The sequence below is a fragment of the Podarcis filfolensis genome (genome assembly GCF_964270895.1).
Source record: "Podarcis filfolensis genome assembly, chromosome: 16".
NCBI lineage: Eukaryota > Metazoa > Chordata > Lepidosauria > Squamata > Lacertidae > Podarcis > Podarcis filfolensis.
The window spans coordinates 8,053,217-8,069,618 of NC_139620.1; the positions used below are offsets into that span (position 1 = coordinate 8,053,217).

The 16,402-nt window shown below is 47.8% G+C and overlaps 1 protein-coding gene and 2 long non-coding RNA genes across 3 annotated transcripts in view; 2 read left to right on the forward strand and 1 right to left on the reverse strand.

Annotated features, from left to right (window-relative positions):
* Positions 1–16,402, reverse strand: part of CRTC2 (CREB regulated transcription coactivator 2) — a 39,509-nt gene that overhangs the window by 13,545 nt on the left and 9,562 nt on the right. Inside the window, exons 2-8 of the mRNA XM_083591097.1 lie at positions 12,820–12,921; positions 9,100–9,218; positions 8,795–8,854; positions 5,265–5,333; positions 1,569–1,672; positions 1,190–1,219; positions 3–85 (exon numbers count right to left, since the gene is read on the reverse strand). Coding sequence (XP_083447223.1) covers positions 3–85; positions 1,190–1,219; positions 1,569–1,672; positions 5,265–5,333; positions 8,795–8,854; positions 9,100–9,218; positions 12,820–12,921 — 567 coding nt within the window. The remainder of the gene's footprint in view (positions 1–2; positions 86–1,189; positions 1,220–1,568; positions 1,673–5,264; positions 5,334–8,794; positions 8,855–9,099; positions 9,219–12,819; positions 12,922–16,402) is intronic.
* Positions 1–16,402, forward strand: part of LOC310752046 — an 83,295-nt gene that overhangs the window by 4,431 nt on the left and 62,462 nt on the right. The gene's annotated exons all lie outside the window — the stretch shown is intronic.
* LOC310752030 lies at positions 14,972–15,895 on the forward strand. The gene is made up of 2 exons (XR_014542806.1): positions 14,972–15,297; positions 15,529–15,895. It is a non-coding gene; the product is annotated as an uncharacterized lncRNA (long non-coding RNA).

Genomic DNA, 16,402 nt, shown 5'->3' on the forward strand with positions numbered 1-16,402 from the left:
ACTTTTTTGGTGTCCCAGGGCTTCAGCAACTGCTTGCCGTCGTCCAGGAGACTCTCCTCAATGGAAGGCACATGGAAAGGAAACACTGGAAGAGAGGAATACCACAGAATCGTAGAATTGGAAGGATCACCATGAGGATCACCTAGCCCCAGGGTTCCCCAAACTTGGATCTCCAGCTGTTTTGGGACTACAACTCCCATCATCCCTGACCACTGGTCCTGCTAGCTAGGGGTGATGGGAATTGTAGTCCAAAAACAGTCCGTGACCCAGTTTTGGGAAACCCTGATCCAGTCCAATCCCCTGCAAATGCCGGAATCGTTCACCCAACATGGGGAAGAAACCCATGGTTCTGAGGTTTAGAGTCTCATGCTCTACCGACTTGAGCTACCCCCTGGGGTCAGGTGGAGACAGGACAGCTGGTCAGGCCAGTTGTGGCTCCTCCCCTTCAGGGGTGGAGCCTGGGGAAGCCACGCCCCTGTGGTGTTGAGAGGCAAGGCTGCAGGGAACTGCCGCTTCCCCAGCTGGGTCCACACCATGTCTCCCAGCATGCCCTGATCGGGCACACAGACCACCAGAGCATGATGGGAGATGTAGTCTTGACGTCAGGAAATGGTCACAGCGGAGCCAGTTGATTCTAAGGAAGCGGCAATGCTCTTTTTTTGGCAAGGGCACCCAAGTTGCCTTAAATTTTCCCACAGTGGCTGCCCCACTGTTGCAGCCATGTGTGGTTTTATTTCACAATTTCTTGCATTTATATCCCGCCTTTTTCTCCAGGGAGCTCAGGGTGGTGTTTGTGGTTCTGACCTCACCTCTCCTCACTTGATCACCACAAAAACCCTATGAGGTAGCGGAGGCTGAGAGACAGCAATTGGCCCGAGGTAGCCCTGCAAGCTTTGTGGATTTGAACTACGGTCTCTTCCGGGTCATAGTCTTAACCGCTACGCCATTGCCAACTCGACAGTCAGCGTGGGAGTTTTCAGTGCCTTTGCTTATATGGTGGTGGCGGGGGGTAGACAAACCCTTTTCCTAAGCACCATGGGAACAGGCAACCGAGCACCCCAAACATATAGGCCAGCCTTGCTGGCAAGGGACTCCCCCTTCTTGGAATAGCATTATGGGGCCTAAGAAATTCACCAGGCAAGGAAAGTGGGGGGGGGGAGAGAGAGAGAAGCAAGGAGACAGTGGTTACCTTTGCTATCCATGTCGTTATCCAAGTAACCTGAGGGCGGGAGGGAGAAAGGGGGCGCAGAATAAGATCAGTGTCAAGTTGAATCAGACTTTCAGCACCCTTAACAAACTAACAGCTCCCAGAATCCTTTGGGGGAAAGCCATGACTGTTCAAAGGGGGCAGCATGGTGCTTTAAATGTATAGTGGGAATAGAGCCAAATTTCCCTGGCTAGTCTGCTAATCAGCACATTAAAAAATAAAATAAAAATCAAGGAGACTGGATGGCACAAAATTGGGGATGTCCAGAGTCGTTCCCATCCTTTCCTCTGAGCCATCCACCCCTTGATGGGAGGGAAGAGGCGACCTCCCCCCCACCCGGCAGAGGAAAAGGGCCACTCACCGCTCTTGCGATTTGGAGGGGGGGCGCCTTGGGAGGGCCCCAGGTACGTGTCCTGGGGATTGGGGTTCATCACACTCGTGTGCAGGGCGGAATCAGAATTTGTTCTGCTTTGCAAGGGCAGAGGGGAGAATTAAGGGGGGGAGACAAACATTAGAATGCATCATCATCATCATCAATACTCCACCCATCTGGCTATGTTTCCCCAGCCACTCTGGGTGGCTCCCAACAGAATATTAAAAACACAGTAAGATATCAAACATTTAAAACTTCCCTAAACAGGGCTGCCTTCAGATGTCTTCTAAAAGTCAAGACAGTTGTTTATTTCCTTGACATCTGATGGGAGGGCGTTACACAAGGCGGGCACCACTAGTGAAAAGGCCCTCTGCCTGGTTCCCTGTAACCTCACTTCTCGCGGTCAGGAAACTGCCAGAAGGCCTTCGGAGCTGGACCTCAGTGGGGGTGGAGACTCTCCTTTAGGTATACTGGGCTGAGGCTGTTTAGGGCTTTAAAGGTCAGTACCAACACTTTGAATTGTGCTCGGAAACGTACTGGGAGCCGGTGTAGGTCTTTTAAGGACCGGTGTAAATGGGATAGGATTAAGAACAGCACAGAGGGAAAGGAGGAAAGCCAAAGTTTAAAAAGAAATGTACAACAAATTTGAAATCTGTAATTCATAGGTCAAGATTTGGAGGTTCAATAAAAATTTGACGCGTGAAGTCTTTAGAATTGCCAAAGCTGGAACAACAATGCAGGAGGTTGCTGTGGAAACAAGGGGGCAGGTGGGGAATGCCTGATATTCTTAGCACACAGGCAAGCTAGATAAGCTCATAGCTGTTCCTTCCCCAACACAGACCAAACCACTCCTTCAAATTTGACCCACAACCACACACCACCAGGGGGAGTCTGCTAACATCTCTCAGCACACATAGCAAACTGTTCTCCCAGGATTCCTTGCAAGGGAAGCCATGACTTGTCAAAGTGGTGTCATAGGGTTTTAAAAATGTATAGTAGTGGGAAGGGGTATTATAATTATTGTTACTGGGTTATGCATTTTGTGGTTTTATGCTGCAAACCGTCCTGTGACCTTTGGAAGAAGGGTGGCATTTAAGTAAGTAAATGTGCAGGTATGATATTTCTGAAATTTTGATTTACTTTGACTTTACTGAATGGTATTAGTTGTTTTGATGAATTTGCTGCTGTTTGCTTAATTTATATGCGACTGTGTTTGCCATTTTTGCTGCTTTATAATGCAACCGTGCTGGTCGTGAGCCACTTCGGGCTCGACATTTTGTCGCTGCAAAAGTGGAATATAACTATTAAATCAAATCCAATCAAAAGCTGCAGCTGCATGCACGTAATTCTTCTCCCTGTAGCTCCTGTGCAAAACTGTGATCTATACTGGGGTCTCTGTGGGGTGGGGAGAGCACCCTGTTTTGCAGGAGGGGCTGGATCTGTCTGCGGCGGGGCCAGTTCTTCTCCATGTCCTATCCTGTTGTTGTTGTTGTTTAGTCGTTTAGTCGTGTCCGACGCTTCGTGACCCCCTGGACCAGAGCACACCAAGCACTCCTGTCTTCCACTGCCTCCCGCAATTTGGTCAAACTCATGTTTGTAGCTTCAAGAACACTGTCCAACCATCTCGTCCTCTGTCGTCCCCTTCTCCTTGTGCCCTCCATCTTTCCCAACATCAGGGTCTTTTCCAGGGAGTCTTCTCTTCTCATGAGGTGGCCAAAGTATTGGAGCCTCAGCTTCAGGATCTGTCCTTCCAGTGAGCACTCAGGGCTGATTTCCTTCAGAATGGAGAGGTTTGATCTTCTTGCAGTCCATGGGACTCTCAAGAGTCTCCTCCAGCACCATAATTCAAAAGCATCCATTCTTCGGCAATCAGCCTTCTTGATGGTCCAGCTCTCACTTCCATCACTACTGGGAAAACCATAGCTTGAACTATACGGACCTTTGTTGGCAAGGTGATGTCTCTGCTTTTTAAGATGCTGTCTACGTTTGTTCTCCCAAGAAGCAGGCGTCTTTTAATTTTGTGACTGCTGTCACCATCTGCAGTGATCATGATCATCCTATGTGCTGCTTTTTCGAGGGATTTCCGTCTTCCGTGCTCCTCATTAGCGCCCAGATCGGAGGCAAAGATGCGGTGGGAGACCCAGGGCGGTGGGGATGGGAGAGAAGGAAGAGTCTCTGCCAATTAAGAAAGCACCCAGAGACCCAGACAAGGCACAGCCTGTCCGTCGGCTGGCAGGGGGAGGAAACGTGGGCAGAGGAAGAACAGCCGCTGCGTTGCCAAGCTCCCCGCTTCCAAAAGCTTCCCAGAGTTTTTTAACTGTGCTTTTGGGACCCGGGGCTGGGAGAAGGGCGAGGGAGGGAGTGACGTCACGGGGGAAGAATCCGTGTCGCTCCCTGGGGGAAAACAACGGGGGCATTGTTGGCCGAGCCCAGCAGAGATGCGTGCAACCAGCCGGAAGCCATTCCCTTGTCTACTGAAGCAAAAACGGGACTTCTTTTTTTTTATATAGAGGGGGCAGCAGCAAAAGATGGTTCTTCTGGGCCAGGGTCTCTCACGCAAATGGAGAACATGAGAGGGGTGGCGAGGTAAAATAAAATCTATCCCTGTGAGATAAGGGATGTGTGTAGGCAGGAAAATCCTTGCACCCGAAAAAAAAAGGTTTGTTTCAAAATAAAAACTGGGAATCTTGCACTAACCTCCCTGGTGAAATTTAAAAAAAAAAGATGCAGAAAATGAAATAAAAAGTCAGGGTAATAAATGGATAGCTTACGTTTTTTGTAACACAAATATGAAAATACTTTAAAGCTTTGCAAAGAGTAAGGCTTAAATGGTTTGATTCATTATTATTCCTATTGCTGTTATCATTACCTGCCCTACACCATTAAAACACAACGTTGAAAAAAGCAATTTGCAATCACAAAAACGAGTCCTAAAAATATACACCTCAAGGGTCAAAAGCCAGGGCAAAGAGGTGTGTCTTCTGCAACCTTTGGAAACTGAATAATGAAGGTGCCCGGTGCATCTCTGCCGGCAGGGAGTTCCACAGCTTAGGGGCCACCACAAAGTAGGCCCTTCTCCTGGGCCCCCGCCACCCTGAGCTACTGAGGGCAGAGGAGCGCTAACAATAGCAAGCCACCCCCCACCAAACTCAGAACCTGAGGGGGTCTGTAGGGAAGGAGGTGGCCTTTCAAGAATTTGGGACCTGTCATTTAGGACTTCAAACGGTAACGTGGGCATCTTGAATTGGATCAGGAAACCAACTGGCAACAGGTGCAGCTGCTTTAAAATGGCCGGTCGCTGCATATTGGACGGGTTGAAGTTTTGGAGCTGCCTTCGAGGGCAGCCCCACGTAGAGCACATTGCAGCAATACAATCTCGACGTTACCGAAGCACAGAATACCTTGGCCAAGGCATCTCTCGAAAGCATCTTTAGGAACAAAAAGTGAACGGCGAGAGGTGTTGCGGGCTTGGACATTTCTTCCCTGCCTTAAGACTAACTTTCTTCGATGGCTAACGGCAGCAGAAGATACCATAACAAATTTGCTCTCCAAGCCCGCCCCCCTACAAGAGATGATGCCTTCTTTCCTTCTGTACTCAAGACCACACACTTGCAGCCCAGTTAGCAAGGAACCTGGCACGGACCAAAAGGGGGAAGGAAATATAGAATCGAAAAAGTGGCTCACCTGTTGAGTGCTGCCGGCAGCCTAAACAAGTGTCCTTTCTCCATCGGAAAGTTCCCCCAGGGCATTGTCCTTCACAATGGGGAGGGGGAAAAGCAAGAGGATTACTTCTAGGGGACTAGAAACTTGGCAGGGGGAAGTAAACAGAGGAAAAGGAAGATCGGTACTGGGATGTGGGGAGTCTCAGGGCCCCCTATTCCCCTCCCAGAGCTACAATTCCCAGAGTGGTTCAGCGATCAATCTCTCTTCAGAGGGAATTCTGGGAATTGCCACTCTGGGAACTAACAATTACTGGTGACAGTTCCCACAATTCCTTGAGGGGAGCCATAACTGTTTGAAGTAAGATCATAGTGCTTTCTGCAGAAGGCTATCCCAAAATTCCTCTCCTCCGCTCTAATTACCCATAATGCTCTTGAATAGAAAAACAAGCCAGGGAGTCCTCTCAGGTCATCCAAAATGGGGGTCCCTTGGCATCGTTAATACCCAAACGTACTTTCTGCTTACCCAACAGAACCAACACGATGGCCAGAAATAATTACAATGTGAAAAACTTTATGAAATAATTCAAAACATCAAAACTAACAAACTGAAGTCTCTGAAAGTCTCTGAAAGTCCTTAATCACGAATCACGGTCCCTGACTTTACCCGGCGGAGAGCAAGCTGTGAAGCTTTGTATAATCAGCAAATGTCGCAGTTCTGATGCCCAACTCTGAACTCTGCTGTACAGTGTTTCCAGATAACAACTACTGTTTCATTGAATTCTTCATCAGCCAATTAGTTCAACACTCATAAGTAGAAAGATATGCAATTTCCTCATTAACCAATCTTTTTTTGAATAGATATTATATACATGAGAATGAAAAATACTCTGGAACAGTGCTCATGCGATTATGTAGTCACTGTTCCAGAGTAAAGTCTGGCACAGTGATTCATTTAAGGACTTTCAGAGACCTCAGTTTGTTAGTTTTGATGTTTTGAATTATTCTATAAAGTTTTTCACATTGTAATTGTTTCTGGCCATCGTGTCGCTTTTGATATTGCTGACTCATATTTTGCAACACAGGGGTTTTTTAATTACCCAACAGAACGGCAGGGGAAACTGCCCCCTTCCACCCCCACCCCAGGAAAACTGGGAGATGCATGCATGTGTTTTCAATACAGTGGTACCTCGGGTTAAGTACTTAATTCGTTCCGGAGGTCCGTTCTTAACCTGAAACTGTTCTTAACCTGAAGCACCACTTTAGCTAATGGGGCCTCCCGCTGCTGCCGTGCCGCCGCTGCATGATTTCTGTTCTTATCCTGAAGCAAGGTTCTTAACCTGAAGCACTATTTCTGGGTTAGCAGAGTGTGTAACCTGAAGTGTATGTAACCCGAGGTACCACTGTAGATGAAATGTATTACCAAACATGACCAGTAGTCTTTCAGTTTCACTTGGAGGCAGCCTGTCTCCCATCCACATTGCCAGAACATGCTCAGAGGTTCAAGAGAGGAGGCAGTGAAGGACTGGGGAGGAGGCGCTCTCCCAAGTGAAGCTTTCTCAGAGAGCTGTATGACATTTGACACAGCCTCCTGCTACAGGGACAACATTAGAGGAGGAAAGAGATTTTGAAAGTCCCTTCCTGTCTTAGGCAAAAAAAAGGGCCCCATTCTACCGAGGCAGCAGAACAAGGCAGAGAAATTCTGAGGCGAGAAAAGAACGATCTGCACCACTTCAGACCGCAAGGAGGGAACGTTTTTGGGGAATGTTCCCCTCCTTTAAAATATAAATACATTTCTGCAGGTTGGAAACAAGCCTGCTATAGTTAGCTGAACTTCTGATGGTTTGGGATCCTGTCCAACAAAGGCCACATTCGCACCAGACATTTAAAGCACTATGGCACCGCTTTAAACAGTGAAGAATTCTGGGAGCTGTAGTTTGTTCAAGGTGCTGTTAGGAGACCCCTGTTCCTCTCCCAGAGCTACAATCCCCATATTGGTTAAACAACCATTCCCTCTTCCCAGGTAACTCTGGGAATGTAGCTCTGGAAGGGGAATGGGGTTTCCTAACAAATCTCGGCACCCTGAACAAACTACAGCTCCCAGAACTCTTTGCGGGAGGCAGTGACTGCTTGAAGCAGTATCAAAGCACTTTCAATGTTTGGGGTGAATACAGCCATATTCTGCTGAGAGTAAAAAGGTAAATGGACCCCTGACCATTAGGTCCAGTCATGGCCGACTCTGGGGTTATGGCGCTCATCTTGCTTTACTGGCCAAGGGAGCCGGCGTACAGCTTCCGGGTCATGTGGCCAGCATGACTAAGCCGCTTCTGGTGAACCAGAGCAGCGCATGGAAACGCCGTTTACCTTCCCACCAGAGTGGTACCTATTTATCTACTTGCACTTCGTGCTTTCGAACTGCTAGGTTGGCAGGAGCAGGGATAGAGCAACGGGAGCTCACCCCGTCACGGGGATTCAAACCGCTGACCTTCTGATCGGCAAGCCCTAGGCTCTGTGGTTTAACCCACAGCACCACCCACGTCCCATGAAATTAATGGGCCTAAGTTACACATGACCATTAATTTCAGCAAATCTACTGCGAGTAGGCATAACATTGGACACCATCCTTTTTAGCAGGTGAGATCATACAGAATGGTACCCTCACACCTGCCATCTCTAGCAGGTCAAGCTGAGCAGGAGAGTGACTTGCGCAGGGGGAACCAATGAGCTTTGAGAACTGACCCCGAGTCTCCCTGCCAACAGTGCCAACTGCTACACCAAGAGTGGAGGAACCAAGTGGCCTTCCAGAGGTTTCTAGACTACAGCTCCCAGCTTGCCTGATCCTTGGCGATGCTGGTTGAAGATCATGGGCACTGGAGTCCAACAACATCTGGCTCCCCATCCCTGCATTTAATGTGTGATCCCTGATTGTTTGGGGCATCCGCTAGGAAGGAGCTCGTTTGCCATGTTGGCTGCGGGGGATGACAGGAGCTGAGAGTCTGACAACACCCACAGTGCACATCGCTTTGGCTACTTCCCTCTACCCGCCCATAGATATTAGCTGTGCCTCTCCTCTTCCATGCAAAAAGATGCTTAAGGGAGCTTAAGGCCAGGAGTTATGGACTGCAACCTTTCTGGGGGTTGTAAATTACAGCTCCAATCATCCTTGCCCACCAACCATGCAGACTGGGACCAATAGGGACTGGAAGAAGAGTTTGGATTTGAAGTCCCGCTTTATCACTACCCTAAGGAGTCTCAAAGCGGCTAACATTCTCCTTTCCCTTCCTCCCCCACAACAAACACTCTGTGAGGTGAGTGGGGCCGAGAGACTTCAGAGAAGTGTGACTGGCCCAAGGTCACCCAGCAGCTGCACGTGGAGGAGCGGAGATGCGAACCCGGTTCCCCAGATTACGAATCTACCACTCTTAACCACTACACCACACTGGCTCTCATGGAGTCCGACAGCATCTGGCCAAGAAGAAAAGGCAAGGAGATGGAGGTTTTCACAGTGGGGGGGGGGGACTTCAGACATCACTCAAGAGACGGCACGAGCTTTACCTCCTCCAGCTGGGTTCGGCCGGTGGCGAAACATAGGCAGGGCTGTAGGGGGAGCTGTCGATGTGAGCAGGAGGTTAAGGAAGAAGTTGGCTCAGAGATTTGATGGGGAGGGAGTTTGCTGCCATTAGAGCAGGACTCCACAGATGGAGCGGTGCAGTGGTTTCTATTTTTTTTTTTTTTTTGTTCGATTTCCGTTAATGCTCTTTAATCCCCAGCGCGGAGATGAATCAAAGCGGGGAAAGTTGTGGGTGGGGAGGGGAGGGGACACCTGCGGTGCAGGAGAAGACGCGGGAGGCCAAAAGGATATCTGACGCATGTAGCGGCGGAGCGGAGACATCATCCTCCGGGGATCCCGTTGCACCCGTTCCACCAAACCGTGGTGCCGCGTGCCGCGGGCAGAGTCCAGCGGCGAATGGAGGGGACCCTGGACGGAAGCAAGAAGGGAGTGGGTGGAAGCAGAATTAAAGGAAATAAATAATAATAATAATAATAATAATAATAATAATAATAATAATAATGTTATTTATACCCCGCCCTCCCCAGCCAAGACCGGGCTCAGGGTGGCTAACACCAGGTATAAAACAATTGATTAAAATACAACTATAAAATACAAGATTAAAATACAACATTAAAATGCAGCCTCATTTCAGCAGAAACTCAAATCAAAAACTTTTGGGGGGGATGAAAACGTCAAATCTTCACCAAGGCCAACTATCCAGACAGGTCCTACGTGGGCCAGAAAAAAAGCCAGGGAAGTCCCCAAATAGGAGTTCCATAACAGAAGGAGAAAGGAAAAAGGAAAGAGGGGGAGGGGATCAAGTTGATTCCAAGCCAAAGGCAAGGTGGAACAACTCTGTCTTGCAGGCTCTACGGAAAGAAAACAGATCCTGCAGGGCCCTCGTCTCATGAGGCAGAGCGTTCCACCAGGCTGGAGCCAGTGTTGAAAAGGCCCTGGCTCTGGTTGAGGCTAATCTGACTTCCTTAGGAGAAGTCATAAGAGGAGCCTGGTTGCTGGATCCCACCGAGTCCAGCGACCTGTCCTCACGGTGGCCGACCAGACGCCTGTGGAGAACAAGACCTGAGCATGGCAGCAACTCTCCCCCTCCTGTGGCTTCCAGCAGTTGAGATTCAGAAGTATTGCTTTCTCCAGCAGCAGAGGCGGAGAACAGCTACCGTGGCTAGCAGCCATAGGCAGCTCTCTTTCTCCCCTCTGTGAATTTGTCCAATCCTCTTTAAAGGCACCCAAGGGGTTTCAGAGGGACACAGGTGGCGCTGTGGGTTAAACCACAGAGCCTTGGACTTGCCGATCAGAAGGTCGGTGGTTCGAATCCCCGCAACGGGGTGAGCTCCCGTTGCTCGGTCCCTGCTCCTGCCAACATAGCAGTTCAAAAGCACGTCAAAGTGCAAGTAGATAAATAGGTACCGCTCCGACGGGAAGGCAAACGGCGTTTTCGTGCGCTGCTCTGGTTCGCCAGAAGCGGCTTAGTCATGCTGGCCACGTGACCCGGAAGCTGTCTGCAGACAAACGTCGGGCCCCTCGGCCAATAAAGCGAGACGAGCGCCGCAACCCCAGAGTCGGTCACGACTGGACCTAATGGTCAGGGGTCCCTTTACCTTTTAAGGGGTTTCAGAATCAGGATCTCCAGAGGAGAAATGCGGAAACACAGGTATGGTGCACTGCATTATAGGAGCAAATTCCTAGGGGCCAAGAGGTCTTTGCCCCCCCCCCAAAAAAAACATTGACGGAGGTTGCAGTTTAAATAGTACGCATGCGCTGCATCGTGTGATTGATTACGCGGGACTTACCTGTCCCCCAATATTTTATTCAAGTTGGCATTCCTGCATTCCATTACTTCAAAAGCGGGCATTCAAATGAAGAGGCCACTTTTATCTAGCTATATATCAGCATGGTATAATTTTGTGACGTTTGTTAATATACAGAAACGTGGATGGTCTCCATCTCAAGCTTTTAAGCAGATTTGGATTATTTGATTCCTATCCATGTTCAGGCCTCCTTTATAGCGTTCTCAATTTTCTTACCCCTGAAACAGGGGGGAAATTGGAAAGGGGTGTGTGTGTGTTTTCATGATTCAGATGTTTGTCTGATGCACTTATATGAGTAGATCCCTAAACGAAAATACTCAACATGTGCTTGCCCGGAAAGCTGACTTCAATCCACATTCTATTTGTTGTAATTAGGTTTAGTTTTCCTTTTATGTATACTAAAAGGGCATCTAATCTTCCTGTATGTTAAAAATCAATTACAAACGTGTTCTAAAAATGGTGCCCTGATTTAGGCTCTGCTCTTAGTGCCGTCGAGAAGAGAGAAAAAGGATAGACATAAACTGTTGGGGCTATGTGGAAACGGGCCGTGGAGACAGAGCACCTTGCCTTGCATGCAGGATTCAATCCCTGAGTTCTCCAGGTAGGGTTGGGAATCGGGAGAGGCTCCCTCCCTGAAACCCTGCAGGGCTGATGCCGGTCGGTGGAGACAATACAGTGGTACCTTGGGTTAAGAACTTAATTCGTTCTGGAGGTCCGTTCTTAACCTGAAACTGTTCTTAACCTGAGGTACCACTTTAGCTAATGGGGCCTCCTGCTGCCGCTGCGCCGCCGGAGCATGATTTCTGTTCTCATCCTGAAGCAAAGTTCTTAACCTGAAGCAATATTTCTGGGTTAGCGGAGTCTGTAACCTGAAGCGTATGTAACCTGAAGTGTCTGTAACCCGAGGTACCACTGTTCTTAGAGGTTTTGATCAGCACTGTAAGATGTAAGATCACTTAATGTCCCCAAGCCCCATAGTTATAATTCATGGGTTGCCATCTGATTTTATTTTGATCTTAATCTGATTTTAAGTTGTATTTTAATTGTTTGTTTCGACTTTTATGTTTTAAACGTATTATATATTTTGATGTTAGCCGCCCTGAGCCCAGTCCTGGCCAGGGAGGGTGGGGTATAAATCATATTATTATTATTATTATTATTATTATTATTATTACAGTGGTACCTCGGGTTACAGATGCTTCAGGTTACAGACGCTTCAGGTTACAGACTCCGCTAACCCAGAAATAGTACCTTGGGTTAAGAACTTTGCTTCAGGATGAGAACAGAAATCGCACAGCGGCAGCGGGAGGCCCCATTAGCCAAAGTGGTGCCTCAGGTTAAGGACAGTTTCGGGTTAAGAACGGACCTCCGGAACGAATTAAGTTCGTAACCAGAGGTACCACTGTATTATTACTGGCAGATGCTCAGTCATACACCCCTGCCCATTCTATTAGCACCTCTCATTTAACACCCCTGTTCCCTGGAGCATAGAGCGTCCTCCTAGACAGAGGGGAAAGGTAAGTGAGAATAATACCATACCACACACAGGCAACAGTGGGTGGCCCAAGCTTTCGCGAGGGACTGATCAGGGGAAAACCCCACACACCCACACAACTAGGCACAAGCCAACCCTCCTTCCGATTTACGATGTTTATCAGCCTGCTCTTAGAGGGCTGGTATGTCAAAAATTAAATGCCAGCGCCTCGGAATTTCAGATATTTCCCAACCCCCACCCACCTCAGTCCTGATCCAAATAAAGAGACCGTTCCCTATAGCCAGGAAGGGGGGGGGGAATCACGCTCACATGCAGACTCCTATAGATAGGTCGGAAAGGAGATTTTACAACTTCAGGGTTAATCAACACTCCTCCTTTACTACCAACTCCCACACTTCTGCTGGGCGCACCATAGAAAAATCAGATCCACTTCACAGCAGGGTTGTGTGGTGCAACTGTCTGAGCCACTAATTCAACAGGTCTAGCTCAGAGATGGGGGAAACATCACCTGTTAGGTTTCCAACTGGCCCCCTGGCTATTCAAGACCACAGAAGAGCTTTCAGGGGGGGCAGACAGTTGGACCCCATTCTGCCCTCATTTATCTAAGGCTCAGTCACATTGTGGAAAGAGAACCAAATTCGGGAAAGAAGCCTCTGCCAGAGGAAAAGCAGCCCAGGACCTTTGCAAGGCCTGCGTCCCCAGTTACCTGAAACTCAGAGGTGCCGCTCCCAATCTGGTTGACGTTGGGTAAAGAGCCGCCATAGTACGGGCCTCGACTGTGCGCCAAACGCAGCTTCTGGGCCTGGAGCTAAATCGGCGATTCAAGCAAAAAGAAAAAAAGCCATTTCAGTGCCAGAACATTTATTTATCCCTACTCAGCAAGGTTTATACGCCACTTAATCAATAAACAGATAGATAGACAGATATAATGGATACACACTGCGCACATAGGAAGATAGAGATCGGAGCGCTCTATGTAAAACATTCACGTGTTTCAATCTGCTTTTCGCTTTATCGCTGATCTTAATTTTCAAAAAAATGTTTTAAACGGCTGTGTTAAACTGTCTTTATGAAGTGTTTAACTTCTGTCTTTACTTCTGTACTTAACTTCTGTCAATTTTATTCTTTTTGTAAACCACTTTTAGGGTTTTCTTTTTAAACAATTAGCCAGCATAAAATTTTATAAGCTAAATAAAAATAAATGAATTTCAAATGGGTGATAAAAATGAACTTCATAAAGACAGTAGATGCTGCAACTTCCCCAGAGAAGTAAACCCCTCCCTGCACTAGAACCAGGTTTTGGGGGCCTCGTCTAAGCCGCCATCACCCCTCAATAACACACAAACATAAGAATCTAGGAAGAACCCTAGTGGAAGAGACCAAGGGCCCATTGAGTCCAACATCCTGTTCTCCCAGTGGCCCTGCAATACAAACACGGCAAAATGTGGGCAGCCAGGGCAATAGTTTAAGCATGCAGTTGTTTCGATCCCTTCCTTAAAGCCCTCTAATCTTGCAACTGCAGTCTTGTTGTGGTGCGTTGAGGTCGCCCCACAACCTCCGCTCTGCAAATTCTAGTAATGGGGGCGGTGGGAGAGAAATCTCTCCAATTTCCCTTCGGGTAGCTGAGCCAAGAGTCAGGTAAGTTCCATGGTGGTGGGTGTGTTGAAACCACTAGCTGGAAAACCCAAGTGGGGAGGGAGAAATGCTCTTGTGCCCGGGTCCTGCTTGTGACCTCCCCGCTGGGATATGCTGTCTGGCTACTGTAAGAACCAGTGTTCGAAATTCCCCGGTAGCCAGGCGTGTTTTGTGACTGGGAATGGTCTACTTGCACCCAATTTGAAATGTCTTTTTTTAATAAAAAAAATTTAATTTTTTAATTTTTTTTACCAACAACCAAAACACAAACAGTGAAACCACCCAGGTGGCTGATACATCGGGTATACATAATGAATAATAACATATTCAAATCAACCATATGCACAATTCTATATACATTAACACTCCTCCCTCCACAAGGTTTATTTAACTTTTAACATTTTAATTGCCCCAAATTGTTCAAACCTGCTCAAATAATTCAATATCTTCTCCAACCAATCCTCCTCCTTCTCACTGACCTTAAACCCTTTCATTTTGTGTATCTTCACAGTTAGAGATTCTAAAATTATTTTTCCGTTTTATCCTACATTGGTTCACCCCTAGCTCTTCTGCATTTTTCCAGTTACTCGCTATAACCTGTCTGGCTGCAATTACCATCAATTTTACCCATTTACATTCCTCTTTCGTTTCTAGCTCGGTGCTACTCAGGCTAATAAGACCCATTAATTTAGATATTTCCACCTTCCTACCCACAATTCCCGATATTTCTATACCAATCTGTTTCCAGAATTCATTAACTAACGGACAATCCCAATTCATTAACTAATGGACAATTGACCAATTTGAAATGTCTTGCTGCAAGTACCACGACCGACATCTCCACCACCTGGAGCGCAAGAGTAAAATTGCTACTGTGCACGTCGGCTGGCTGGCGCTATGGCACAACTTGAAGAGTAAAATTGCCACCCTGTGCTGTGCGATTATAGTGATTTCAGGTACCACAGATTCATTCCTTGGTTGAATTCAAAGTAAGATTGCCCCGTTTACATTTGTGGTTTCCAATTGACAACTGCGATTAAAAACGTGGCATTAAAAATGTGTCACCGATGTGAATTGTGGATTCGTTCACATGTTCTTTTTTGGGGGGGGGCGGAAATTACTGTAATTGCTGGAATGCGCGACTGAATTGTTAAAAAATCTTGTAAAAAATTGTGACCGGACATTCTGCTGCGGTGACTGTAACCTGGGTTTCAGGTGCCATTTGGCGAATAGCTTATATATCTGAGTTTATAAGAATGGTAAGAACAGGATGCTGGACTAGACCGGCCGTTGGGTCTGATCCAGCAGGGCCTTCTTATGCGGCCTTCCACACCTCTCTCTCTGGCCCTCAAGACTCTCCTCAGGCCACACTCCTCCTCACCAGGCCTGCTTTGCACCCGCCTTGAGCTTGGCCTGGCTGAGATGTGTCCTAGAACTCGGACCATGCCTCTCACTGGCATAGAAGGGTGTGCAAGAAACTAGACTATTATCATCAACATGGCTGCCCGCTTTTGCCTCTGGTCCTGCTTACCACTCAGCCAATACAGTGGTACCTCGGGTTACAGACACTTCAGGTTACAGACTCCGCTAACCCAGAAATAGTACCTCGGGTTAAGAACTTTGCTTCAGGATGAGAACAGAAATCGTGTGGTGACAGCGGCGTGGCAGCAGCAGGAGGCCCCATTAGCTAAAGTGGTGCTTCAGGTTAAGAACAGTTTCAGGTTAAGAACGGGCCTCCGGAACGAATTAAGTACTTAACCCGAGGTACCACTGTATATAGAGGACACAGATTTTATAAGATAGCAGAGGGAGCCTTCTGAGAGCATGGAGTGACTGGTTCCTGCCTCTTCTCCCTCCCTCTCCAAACTTATCGTGTTGACCATCTAACCGTCCCCTCCACATTTCCCAACTTTCACCATCACATTCCATCACCCAGACAGCCCAGAGTGCTTGCAGTTGACCGATCCTATGCAAAGGCGCCCTCAATCTGCATTAATTTAGATGAAGCACAGAGTTTGATTTTGGGGTTGTGGCAGAGGAAAAGGAACATCAGAAGGACACACAGATCTTTTACCACTCGTAGGGTAAAGCAATGGTATAAATCTCAGGCAGTAACAAAGAAAGGATTGGAATCCATTGGAAGAAAGGTGATTTAACTGGTGCTCTGATTTATTATTACTCGCCATGCAGAGTTCTTCAAGAGGCTTCCAAGTTCTTAAAAAGCCCTCCAGATGTTGCTGGACTACAACTCCCAGCAGCCAGCATAGCCCAGCAGCCAGGGATGCTGGGAGTTGTAGTGCAGTCACATCCGGAGGGAGGGCCAAGGTTTTCCCCATGCCTGGCATAAAGCCACACTGAAAGATCGGGGGGTATGCGAGAGAAGCCATGAAGTAAACGACATGGCAGACGCAATAATAAAAGGTCAGCAGCAAACACATGCCGTCAACAGCCAGCAAAATGATCACAAATCAAAATGCCTGGAAGAAAAGAGATATTTCTGCCTGGGGCTGAAAGAAGTCTTAACGATGGTGCCCCAGTGAATCTCACTGGGAAGAGTGTGCCAAAACTGAACAGCCCCCTCCCACCCTTCTTGCTACTCTCCAAACCTCCCTCTCGTTAAAAGAAAATGGGCTGGACAATATAATGGGAGGAAA